Raw genomic sequence first — 13,643 nt, 5'->3', positions numbered from 1 at the left:
ATAAGATAACAATGTTTATTTCATCAGATTACAAATACTAAGACTGACAGAGGGAGTGGTCGACACGAGGAGGGAAAATAGAGGTGTGAAACTATAAGGAAAAAGAGCACAGAAAGACACAAACGCAAACAGAGCGGCATTATCTCGCTGTTACAGTGATGTGAACACCAGCTCCTTCTTACACTTTGTAACCGTGATACACCTGCAGAATGTGAGTAACATCCTTTCACTGCCTTTTTGAAAGAATGTTAAGCTTGAAGTGAAAATATAGTTTCAGACCTTCCATGCAGTTTTATACTAAACTGTAGAACATGGATATCAAATTCAGGGTTTAAGTTATTGAGAATAGAATATGTCTTTGGGTTTGCGTTTGCGTTCAGTTTTTTTTTTTTTTCTTCTTCTTCCTGATGTCAAAGCTGAATTTTCAGCATCATTACTCAAGTCTTCAGTGTCACATGATCCTTCAGACATCATTCTAATATGGTGATATGCTGCTCAAAAACATTTCGTTTTATTATCCATGTTGAAAACAGTTGCTGTGCTGCTTAATATTTTAATGGAAACCCTGTTACATTATTTTTTTTAATTATTCTTTGCTATAGAGCATTCTAAAGAACATAATTTATTTGAAATATAAGCCTTTTGTAACATTACAAGTGTTTAATGTCACTTTTGTTCAATTTAATGCATTGCTGAGTAAAAAATTCAATATTTAAAAACAAAATCTTACTGACCCCAAACTTAAAGCTTGATTAATTTGAAAGATTTGCCTTTGTGAAAAGCATTCTAAATAACATAAGCAACCCCATAAGTAGTTATGTTTAACATAAGCAAGTGATAAAATATAGATGCTATTGTTTGTCCTACATTTTGGAAAACCTGCAGACTGCCGCCTGGTTATTTATTTTTGGATTCCAAGCAAAGAAACTAAACATTGACGAAGGAAGCCAGATGGTATGTTGAAAGAATTATTGCTTTTCATCATTGTTTAAAGATGGATGAGTTAGCATCATCTTCAGGCTACACTTAAGCGAACTGTTTGTTTGACGTGAGACCACACATAGAAACTGTCCATTGTTATCATGGCTATAATTCTTGATCATGCTTCAGCCAATGAGTTTTCTGTTTGTTTATATTTTTATAGATTTGTATAAGATATTCGTTTAGTAGGCCGTTTGTTCGTTATTTTGGTCTATATTGACAGCCCAGGGAGTTCAGGCTATGCTATTACCACTCCAGCTGTTTGATTCAATGTTAATTGAAGGGACAGTATTGTCATCAACCTCATACTTGCACACTTAAACCATTAATTTGTTTCAGCATGATTCAATGAGCGAATATCAAGTGCATGAACACACCTTTCTGTGCATGTGAAAGGGCCAGAGCATGTAATATTTCCATCTGTTAAAGTCCATGCTGTTTTAAAAAAGGTCTGTTAATAGGTGTAATAGAACAACGGGCAAATGTTGTATAACTTGGTGAGCTTGGAATTTTGTCATGGAAACATATTTAAGCTCATGTTTCTACACTGCAGAGAATGCTGAATGAAAGTGCTTTAATTGTGTCGTTGCTATCGGCCATCTCTCACCTGCATTTATGTTTGAGCATTCCTTGCAATCTAGCTTTTGTTTGACCTCTGCCATAAAAGTGCAAAATGAAAATGCTTGGTCTTGTGTAAATATGTTTCTGTGGTAACAAACCAATGGTTAAAAGGGGGAGAGATATTACAGTCTTAACTACAGGAAGATGCCAAATCAAATATACACACAAGAAATTGCACAATGCAAATCGACATTGTCTTTAGTCACACTTTGTTCAATTTGTTTACCGTTTTTGTCTACCTTTGACTGAAAGAGATTAATCTATTTCAATTTTCCCTTCCCCTACAACCAAATTTTACATTTGCATGCTCATGCATGCATTTTTATGTATTTCTTCCTTTCTTTTCAACCACGTTATGCTGTGACATTTCCCTTTAAAAGATGTTGTTATATTTATGACACTATACTTGATGGAAATGAAAATATCAAGTTTTTTTGATCAGATGCTTCTAACAGGTTTCTCACACAGTTTTTATCAGTATTTCATCATGTTTACACTCAAGGGCATTTCACACTGCGCTTAACTCTGTGTTATTGTCACTCTGAACACCGCTTTTAACCCCGGGTAAAGGAACGTCTCACACTTATAATTTAGAAAAGCGGGCTTATGAAACCGAGCAGGGTTAGCAACACTTTGTGCTGCTTTCAACACAATTTAAGGTGTTTCAGACCTGGATGGATTTCTTTCTTAAACACAAAGGAAGATATTTTGAAGAATGTCGGTAACCAGACAGTTGATGTACCCCATTGACTTCCATAGTAGGGAAAACAAAATACTATGGAAGTCGATGGGGTCCATCAACTGTTTGGTTACAGACCAAAATATCTTATTTTGTGCTCAGCAGAAGAAATAAATTCATACAGGTTTGAAACAACTTAAGGGTGAGTAAAGGATGAAAGAATTTTCAACTAATCCTTTAAATAATGTAGCTGTCCACTCCATCACACTTTACACTAACTGTCACGGTGTGTTTTGTGTCTTGTTCCTTGTTCTTGTCTGTCATGTGATTCCCTGTTTGCCATGTGTCTTGTTAATTGTCTGATCATTGTTCCCATGTGTTTCTGATTAGCCACGCCTCCTTGTTATCTTGTTTAGCTTGTTTGTCCTTGTATTTAAGCCCTGCCCCTGTGTTTCAGTCCAGTCCTTGTGAGTTCTTGATGTTGTAGCGTTGATGTTGGTTGTTCGGTCCATGAGTCCTGTTCTGAGTTTGTAAAGTTTGAAGTTTAGTTAATAAAGTGTGCTGCATTTGGATCCTGCTTCCTCCCTTGCTTCAACCACTTCATTACACTAACCTTTAGTAATCAAAGCCCATAGTCCAATATTTATTCCATGTAGTATGTTTTAACATAAATCCAAAGTTTACAAATTTTCAAGTAGTCAAAAATTTCCCCCAATTAAAGCTCATTCATAATTAAAGAACATGCATGTTTATAAACCTTTATGACCTACTATTGAATATGTTGTGTATCAAAATTGATCATCCATTTTTTTTAATGATCATTTTTGTGCATCATCCAGTGACACAGTGACAAATGGTCAAAGAACAAATGATGATTTGGTTGTTACAGGCAGTGATGTATTCAACAAATTATATTTACTACTAATAAAATACTGTTTTAAAGCCTCACACAAGGTACAAAGGAAGAGCACAACACACTGAAATAAATGTAGACGAAGGCAGTTTTGCTGTAATGTCTGTCATTCAATCATGGATGACTGCAACAAAAAAGTACTAATAAAAACATTATAAACTGCTAAGAAAAGGTAAACACTTAGAGGTTTGGTTCACAAATGGTAGTTGCGTAGACTTGTATGGAGGAACAGAAATCTCTCAGATTTCATAAAAAAAAAAAAAAAAAAAAATTGTGTTCTGAAGATGAACGGAAGTCTTCTCCCACAGAAACTGAAAATCTCGTAACACTGCTGCTTGTGATTAATAATTGTTACTTTGTATGGCTGTAACCGTGCAAAATTAGTAGTTTAAAGCTGCAAAGTGTAATTTTGCACCTGCAGCAAATCAGAACTGCAAACGCTTGAGGGAAAATCAAGAATGTCTTATTTATAGACGTAGCTGCACATTAGGCTGGGTATGAAAAAATATTCTGAATTTTGGTGGGACAAATCTTCCTGCTGGTCCCTCAATGTCCAGTTGTTATGACCCTGTTATTTTGGCTAAATTTGATTTCCAGTTACCTTTTTATATGGTGATATATCAATGAATAAATGATTCATTATCAGAGGGTAATGAACTGTGTAGGGACAATTTCAACTGTGTAGGGACAAACGACACTCTGTTGTCCTTTTTTGCAAGTGCAGAAAGTCTGGCAGTCATATATAGTATGGTGGCAAACAATTTAATTTATTTTATGAGGGTGTATAAAATAACCCAAATTGACAAACATCCCAGAGTGTTTATATGGATGTTAAAGGAATAAATTAGATTGCACAGCAATTATGGTCTCTCGATTGTATATTTCTCACTTGTGCAAACATGTCTGGTGCTGTAAAAATCCAGATGGATATGACATTGTGATTGTGTGCTTTCCATTTACCTTTACAAGTATCTGTTTAACCCGTTGTCATCCCCTACTGTGATTTTATCACAACAGTGTTCATCGTCGGCAACTAATGTTGAATGCAAAATCCAACATCCAACCACCCCACCACTGTGATTTTAATCAAAAAATAATTTTAAAAACAAACAAGAGAAAAAGAGATGAGCTACAATTGAGAGAGATATCTGATTCTCTAAGATATTGTATAACTCAGGCCTTTTTGTCCTTGCAGTAAACAGGGGCTGAAGTTTTGAATTAAATTTGCATTCAATTTAGATTCAGATTTGCATTAATTTTTTGGGTGACCTTCCAGAAGACGTAATACCACACCATATCAGACAAGCGCATTCATTAACATTTCTTTGTGCCAAAACATACGTTTCAAAATATGAACGGCAGAGAATAAGCCAACCCAGGCTCATTGGAAAAACATGCATTTGGGGACATTTCTGCAAAATGACAATATGTTGCTCCTTGCACTTTTAGTGACAATATAAAAGTGAAATGTCCAGTGAGTGACAGTAAAACCATGTTCAGTTTTATTCGAAATGGATGAATCTTGCAGCCTTTTATTATGTCAGTTGTTGTACATAACATGGCAGGTCGGAAATGAAATATCCATCGAGTGGTGTTAAAAGGTTAATGCTATATTGCATTTGAAACAAGTATTATACCACCTACACTAAACCATACCCTAAACCTACCTAACTAATGTTATCAAAAGAAAACATGAAATTAAAAAAAGCATTTTCTGAAGGAATCATGTAATTTTTGTCTTTTGACTCTTTTACTGTGACTATGTCTCGGTAAAAGAGACGAAGACTGCACCAGGTGAGCTTCCAAGCAAGTTTACAGAAAAGCCACATATATGGAGCTGATTATGTGATGCAAACGTCAAAATGTATTAATTTTTAAATGCATACATTATGCATCATGCATTGTGCTAAAAGTGTTTCGAGGTCATAGTATTGGACAGGATACCACATGAAAATAAGCCCCTGTAATCATAATATTTGTAAAAGGGAGAAAATGTTGTTGATGTTGAAAGTTGCCACTAGCGGTAATTTGAGCTGGAAACTGCAGTAAACTGCAAAAGTGCTCGAAACTCCTGATGACCGTGAGAACGAGGTAAATGCAAAAAAATATATATAATAATAACTCATAACATGCATAAAAACACCTTCTAAAACCAATAGCAAATGTTTTAGTGAAAGTTGACTATTAAATGCAGTAAACAACTCATCTAATACTATTAAATATGAAGTGGTCAGTATATCATGTATAAATTCGTAGGTCTTGTTTTGTTTGTTTTATGGAGAGCTTGGTAAATCAGGCCAAGAGACTTTTAACAACAACTCTTCCTTTTTATTGTACAAAATTTATAAAACCAAGATTAGGTATAAAATATATATATATATATATATATACACTCACCGGCCACTTTATTAGGTACCCCATGCTAGTAACGGGTTGGACCCCCTTTTGCCTTCAGAACTGCCTCAATTCTTCGTGGCATAGATTCAACAAGGTGCTGGAAGCATTCCTCAGGGAGTTTGGTCCATATTGACATGATGGCATCACACAGTTGCCGCAGATTTGTCGGCTGCACATCCATGATGCGAATCTCCCGTTCCACCACATCCCAAAGATGCTCTATTGGGTTGAGATCTGGTGACTGTGGAGGCCATTTTAGTACAGTGAACTCATTGTCATGTTCAAGAAACCAATTTGAAATGATTAGAGCTTTGTGACATGGTGGAAGTAGCCATCAGAGGATGGGTACATGGTGGCCATAAAGGGATGGACATGGTCAGAAACAATGCTCAGGTAGGCCGTGGCATTTAAACGATGCCCAATTGGCACTAAGGGGCCTAAAGTGTGCCAGGAAAACATCCCCCACACCATTACACCACCACCACCAGCCTGCACAGTGGTAACAAGGCATGATGGTTCCATGTTCTCATTCTGTTTACGCCAAATTCTGACTCTAACATCTGAATGTCTCAACAGAAATCGAGACTCATCAGACCAGGCAACATTTTTCCAGTCTTCAACTGTTCAATTTTGGTGAGCTCTTGCAAATTGTAGCCTCTTTTTCCTATTTGTAGTGGAGATGAGTGGTACCCGGTGGAGTCTTCTGCTGTTGTAGCCCATCCGCCTCAAGGTTGTGCGTGTTGTGGCTTCACAAATGCTTTGCTGCATACCTCGGTTGTAACGAGTGGTTATTTCAGTCACTGTTGCCCTTCTATCAGCTCGAACCAGTCTGGCCATTCTCCTCTGACCTCTGGCATCAACAAGGCATTTCCGCCCACAGAACTGCCGCTCACTGGATGTTTTTTCTTTTTCGGACCATTCTCTGTAAACCCTAGAGATGGTTGTGCGTGAAAATCCCAGTAGATTAGCAGTTTCTGAAATACTCAGACCAGCCCTTCTGGCACCAACAATCATGCCACGTTCAAAGTCACTCAAATCAACTTTCTTCCCCATACTGATGCTCGGTTTGAACTGCAGGAGATTGTCTTGACCATGTCTACATGCCTAAATGCACTGAGTTGCCGCCATGTGATTGGCTGCTTAGAAATTAAGTGTTAACGAGCAGTTGGACAGGTGTACCTAATAAAGTGGCCGGTGAGTGCATATTGTTCAGTGGATCACAGATATAGTTCCCTAGTGGTGACCAATTAAAATTTCAAAATGTTTTGAAACAGTCATGAAACAAAGCCTCGTGAACTGAAATCACATGACTTTGAGGGAACTCCTCCCTCACCACTGAGGACATCTTGATGGCGAGGCGGCTAAGGGATACACGCGTATCCCGCCAGTGGAACGGGCCGTTGCTATGCAACTGTGCCCTAACTCCACTTGGCGTGGAGAACCGTGTCTCCCTTCCCGGGCCTGTAAGTACTCGTCGGATTTAACCGGCAAGGCTTACAAGGCCTGTGGGGAAGCTGCCTCTGCCATGCACGCCATGGTGTTGCTGCAGGTCCATCAGGCCAAGGCACTGAAGGACCTGCACGAGGGTGGTCACGATCCAGTCTTCAGGAACTTCGTATCGCGACGGACCTCGCGCTTCGTGCGACGAGGGTGACCGCGCGGTCGGTGGGTCGTGCGATGTCCACCCTGGTGGTCCAGGAACGCCATCTCTGGCCGTGTCTGGATGACATGAGGGAGTCCGACAAGCTCCGGTTTCTCAACTCCCCTTTGTCCCAGACCGGCCTCTTCGGCGACGCGGTCGGGAACTTCGCCCAGCAGTTCTCGGCTGTACAAAAGCAGACTGAGGCCATCAGACATATCCTGCCGCGGCGGCCAGCTGCTGCCTCCACCCCACCGCCTGCGGCCCCTCAGTCTGCTCGTCGCCGAGGGTGTCCTCCTGCATCTGCCCCTGCTCCCGCGCCGCAGCAGCAGCCTCCACCTAAGCGGCGCCGGGGAGCCAGTCGCAGGCAGGGCATCCCGCCCGTCCAGGCCCCCGCCAAGAAGGGCGGCAAAGTCAGGGGTAAGCGGCCCTAGGACGGGCGACCCAGAGATGGAAGGGACTGCTCTCCAGGAGACGAATACCGCATCGCTCCCTCCCTCAGAAGAGGGCCGGGTGGAAAATCCTTTGTTTCGTTTTCGTTTCACTCGAAGTAGGTTGGCCTCTCTAGCGAGATTCCTATTGGTCAGTCATGACCTATGTCTCCGTTCCCTCCCTCAGGGAACGAGGGTTACCATATGTAACCGAGACGTTTACGCGTGCATATGATACGCACTTTACGGTGTGTAATACCAAGAGGGTAATCCATCAGCCGGAAACTGAAGTCTCCCCGGGGGCCGCCATTGGCTCCCAAGCCTTCACCTGCTGTTAGCATTCCATTGACTCCCATTCATTTTGGCATCACTTTGACAGCGAATAATTTTACATCTGAGGCATTTAAATACTCCATTTGTCCATTGTTTATTTCTAAAGAAACACGACAATGTATAAAAGGCTCCATTACCTTGTATCTTACGTTATGGACGCGTAGAAGCAGTTTTTGTAAAAATAGGCTAATGATTGCGTCATAACACGCGACTCTCTGTCGCATAGTAGAGAAATTACCGTATAGACAGGAGAAGAAGCTCGCGGGCAAACGGGGGGACGTGGAGGCATAAAGTCAAGGGAGAAGCCCATAGAGAGTCATAAAGTTGCTCCTGCTGTTAGCTCATGGACAGCTAATACTCACGATCTCCGTCTCTGCAAGATTCGGAAGGGAATGATTCAGATTCCTCTTGGCACAGCTACTAGAAGACGTACAGGTTGCTCACGTCACATCTACGTCGTCAAGCTCAGTTTGAGCCTGCGCAGTAACGTTACTCTTGGCAATCAGGAAGTGAGTGCTTCTAATTGTCTTCACTTTTCTCCGTTGAAGTCTATGGGGTGTCCATTTCTTTTACTGTCTATGTGTAATACACACGCACTCCACACCCCTAATCCTACCCAAGGGGTTTACAGTGCGTATCATTGGCATGCAAAAACAATTTTTGCCGTATAAATGGTACGAGAAATTAAATTTGTGCTATATATACGCACTTTCATGAGATCGTGTTGAATACACATACCTTTCAGATGGTTTCATGAAGGAACAGGAACACTTTTTATTCAATACTTTATGTACTGCTTAATACAGAGCCAATTTGTACTAGATTAGGGGAGACCGGGGACAGTTGCAACACTTTTTGCATTTGGCCCTGTTACACAGCTAGACGGTTTGGATTAGACAAACCAATTGTTTAAATACAATAAACTTACATCTGTCTGTTAATAGTCTAAACCATTTAAACATAATTACAGAATCAAATTTTTTCACAATTTGCATTTAAATGTAAGGAGTCAGATGTTGCAACTGACCCCGGGCCCGAGGACAGTTGCAACATTGTTTGGGGACGGTTGCAACATGTTACAAATACAATATATTACAATATATGTCAGTGTTAGCAAAATTATTATTATCAAAAATGTAAGTTATAATAATACCGTGTTATTTCTTCATCATCTTTGATTAGATGATCATTATAGATTTGTCTAGATGAGTATAGGCCTTATGTGCAGATGTCAAATATTCAAATTGATATAAAATACAGTAGGCTTTTAGTGACATAGGAAGAATGGAACAATTTGTGAGGCAATTACCTTTTATTTAGCCTATTGTCATGTAAAACATTTTTTATACTTTTAGATAATTAAACTAGTGTCCTCCTCTGCACATAAACATACAGTTCCACCAACACATGGTCATAGACATCTCTGCACACATGACCATAAACATTAGCCTCATGTCCTCATGTCCACCACAAGTAAAAACTTATGAAAACATGTTAAAAATACTGCTATGTGGTCTGTTTTTATATTTATGCATTGTACGGGTGTCCCCGTTCCTGTCAGCCATGGAAAAACCTCATGTGCTAGCTAAACAAGGTGACCTTAATACATGCTAACCATAGGCTACTAGCTTAAAGTTAACATATCACTCATTTAAACCATATAAGTTTGAGCTGAATCACAAAACCAGTGACAACAGTTTAACAAAAACAAAGCTCAATAAAATAAATAATTTCATGCCTTAAAAACAGTTTTTCTTCAATAAATCCTGGAGCAGCTCAGGAATGTCCTTGATTTTTCTCTGCAAGGTGGGGGGAGGGGGGAATCCTACTGAGCCTGTCGCTGTGTGAGTGTCATCACTTGTTTCTGATTAGAGAAAAATTACATGTTGCAACCATCCCCTGTTGCAACTGTCCCCGGTCTACCCTAAAGTTCAACATAAGCCTATAATATTTAAATACCAATAAAGTGGGTCTATTTTTCATTCCTGTTCTTTTGATAAGCATGACACAACATTAAGGTTACATGAAAAGTGAATTTGTGAGCATCAGCTGTAAACCACGAAACACATGTGATCATTGTCTTCGGTGAATCCAGCCAATCGTGAAACAGCTGTGCAACCAATTTGGGACAACTGCAGCGCCTGACCCAGGTGGCTGGAATCATCTTGCTCTTGCATTACTTTGATAGTACATGACCAAAGTCAGACAAACTTTCTAACCAAAATCCATTGCTTTTGTTAGGTGCCGATCAGTCTGCGCGACACTCCTAATGCTACAACAGATAAGTCCCAATACCCTAACCTGGAATCACATGCTAATGACTCGAAACAAATGATTTTCAGAATTTTCAATGCTTCACAAAAAGCATTTTTTAAATATCCATCACTAGGTAGAGACATGTTTTTCCAGCCCGTTCTCATCCCAAGGCGTCATCTAACTGACGCTTTTGACCATGCGTCAACATGCCGACGCACATGGTACCCCGTAAGCGTCAATTTGAGACGCGCCTCCTAGTGGTCTAACCCTACCCCAGACCTGAACCTACCTATAACGGAAGCGTCATCTAACTGACGCTAAAGGGTGCCATGTGCGTCGGATTTAGACGCATGGTCAAAAGCATCAGTCAGATGACGCCCGAGGATGAGCGTCTCATATTGACGCTTAAAGGGTACCATGTGCGTCAGCATGTTGACGCATGGTCAAAAGTGTCAGTTAGATGACGCCTTGGGATGAGAATGTGTTGGTTTTTCCAATAAGCCTAGGTTTCAATAACCTGATGTGAGTCAGGTTTCACATACAGGGCTTAGATTAAGCCATGATTAGGCCAGTTAGTTCAATTAGGACATTTAGGTAGCTTTTATAAACATGCCTTTGAAAAAATAACATTACTGGTGTGAATCTTGAGACAAAACACACGGCACTGAAATGTTTTGAGATATGTCAGTGCAAGTCGCTTTCAGTTAAAACAGCTCAAACATGTCATTTAGTCTGGGACTAATCTTAAGCCTTGTCAGTGAAACCAGGGAGAAAATGTCTACCATCTATTGAGTCAAAAATAAATATTGTTTTCAAATAATGTTTCTAAACATGCTCCCGCCTACTATTGGTTGATCAATCGGATAGATTGATCAACCTTTCCTTGATTCACCCTTTCCCAAATTCACACCATTGGTAGAGTTAATGCAGAGCAGGTCGGGAATGTGAAGCAAATGTTTAGATAGCGCCACCGAGTTATACTTTTCAAATTAACCTGCAGCCCTTTAAACTGGGATGGGATTAAGTACTGTAACATTTGAAGTATTACACCTTTCACTTTTACTAAAGGTTCTAAATGAATTACCCAAATGGCGTTTATCTGTAACCATGTTCTTTTTTTCTTGTAGGAATTGACCTGGGCTGATATCTGAGCAGTGGCCGTAGATGTTAATGTTATGGCAGTTTTACAGCACCCAATGTAAATGTTTGAGAAAAACAGATGACACGTGGAGTCCTGACTAAACTAGTTTGGATATCACTTTGACATACGAGGACAAAAATCTCCAAGCTTTCCTGCTTCAGCAGCTAACAATGGCGTTCGCTGCCCTGCGCTGGGTGGTACTGGTGGTCTTCATTGCTCTGACCATTTGTGGAAACGTACTGGTTTGTCTGGCTGTAGCCACCAGTCGGCGTCTGCACCAGATTAGTAGCTGTTTTATACTATCACTGGCTGTGACAGACTTGCTGCTGGGTTTGCTGGTAATGCCGCTCTCTGCCATGCTGGAATTACGCAATGGGAGATGGCCTCTCGGAGGTGTTTTTTGCAACATCTACATCTCTTTGGATGTGATGCTCTGCAGTGCTTCAATCCTCACTCTACTAGCCATTAGTGTTGATCGCTATCTTGCAATTACCAGCCCGCTCTGCTATCCCAGGAGGGTCACACCTAGACGGGTGGCGATCACTCTGACTGCAATCTGGACGTGCTCTCTGGCTGCGTCCTTTGTGTCTATCAACCTAGGCTGGAACACACCTAACTTCAGAGTGCAAAACCTGGACTGGGTCATGTGGGATGAAGGAGAGGAAGGCAGGACTTGCCGCTATGAATGGAATAATAAGTATGTGCTTCTGAAAGCATTTGGAATCTTCTATCTCCCTCTGCTGGTCATGTGTGGAATGTACCATCGTATATTTTGTGTTGCACGTGAGCAGGTAATTTTCTTCACTTGGGTCAATGACATGACAAGTGTGTCCCGATGTAGGCCTATTTATTCATTTCAAACTACACCTCTTCTATGATGGACATGTTTTTAATTTCTGAATTAAAATTAATTTTGCATTTGTGTGAGGGTATAAGAATAAAGTAAAATAAAAATGTCAGCTGACCTACTATTGGTTGGTCAAAAGCAAAACAGATAGCTCCTTCCCAAACTTAGTAGAGTTAATGCAGGACAGGTTGGGAATCTGAAGAAAATATATATATATTTTTTTTTTTACAAAGTATTTTATAATTATTCAGGGTGATACAACTGCCATGATATTATAAATGAAGAAAAATATATATATTAAAAGAGTTAAATTATTGAAAAGAAAACCTTATTAAGGAGCTTGGCATACTCTTCTTATAAATGATTACAACAACAAAAAGTTGCATTGCTTAATATTTAGAATAAGGTTGTGTGATGCAGAGCAGTGTGTAGAAGCACGCATAAAAAAGAGAAAATGACATTATGGAGAGATCAAAATCAAGATCATAATTTTTATTAAAATAGCATATAATTTGACCTTTTTGTGTTGTAAAATAAGTGTATAAATTATGCAATTTGCATTTTAAATGTTTAGGTTTTTTTATGGTTACAGTAGTCTAATTTTAACATTTTGTTGGTATTAATTTTTTTTAACTCAATATGACAGAAATATGTCTACAAAGAGTGCATTCCTAAAAATAAAAAAAGGCACACCCCAACACAATTTTTTTGTGGACACTCTTATTTGTCATTGACCCACCTCATAACTATCATAACAAATATCTCATTGCATCCACCCAAAAAAAAAAAAAAAAAAAAAAAAAAAAAAAAAATTCTCTGTTCCCTTTCTCACTCTCTCTTCATGTCTCACTTTTAGGTGCGTCGTATACGGGCAACCACTCCATCCTTTGCTCAGGCTGCCAATGCAGTTGCCACTGCGCGGGAACACAAAGCCACAGTGACTCTGGCTGCAGTGCTTGGTGCTTTTGTCATTTGCTGGTTCCCCTATTTTACCTACTTCACATACATGGGAATGTGGGCAGAGACCCATCCGAACAAATTGACTCACTCTATCGTTCTTTGGTTGGGATACCTCAACTCTGCACTGAACCCCATTCTCTACCCAGCCTTGAACCGAGATTTCCGTCGGGCATGCGCACAGCTGCTCTGCTGTAGACGCAGCTATCAGGGGGATTTGCCTTTTGTTCAGCCCTTCTAAAAGAAACAGACTCATAGCTATACAACGAAAACATGCATTGGAGACCAGGACTCGTTTCACACTTCCAGAGATTAACTGCAGTGAATGGAGTATCCTAACATTAAGTATGCTAGAATCCCAAAATGAAGATAAGACTGGCCTGCAATGACTCTTGAATTATATTACCAGATTCAACAATTTACAAACGCTGACATAGATATTCAAAAT

The 13,643-nt window shown here is 39.9% G+C and overlaps 1 protein-coding gene across 1 annotated transcript; it reads left to right on the top strand.

The window, feature by feature from the left end:
* Window positions 1-11,385: 11,385 nt before the first annotated feature.
* On the top strand, window positions 11,386-13,638 carry hrh2b (histamine receptor H2b). Its single transcript, XM_056247593.1, has 2 exons — window positions 11,386-12,182; window positions 13,095-13,638. Exons 1-2 carry the CDS (start codon window positions 11,562-11,564, stop codon window positions 13,434-13,436), a joined length of 963 nt encoding a protein of 320 aa, XP_056103568.1. The 5' UTR covers window positions 11,386-11,561; the 3' UTR covers window positions 13,437-13,638.
* The last annotated feature ends 5 nt before the right edge of the window (window positions 13,639-13,643 follow it).

This window comes from Rhinichthys klamathensis, unplaced genomic scaffold (assembly GCF_029890125.1).
Source record: "Rhinichthys klamathensis goyatoka isolate OS25496 unplaced genomic scaffold, OSU_Roscu_1.1 h1tg000050l_1, whole genome shotgun sequence".
NCBI lineage: Eukaryota > Metazoa > Chordata > Actinopteri > Cypriniformes > Leuciscidae > Rhinichthys > Rhinichthys klamathensis.
The sequence above is the reverse complement of the archived record's forward strand: the minus strand, read 5'-3'. Positions and strand labels throughout refer to the sequence as shown.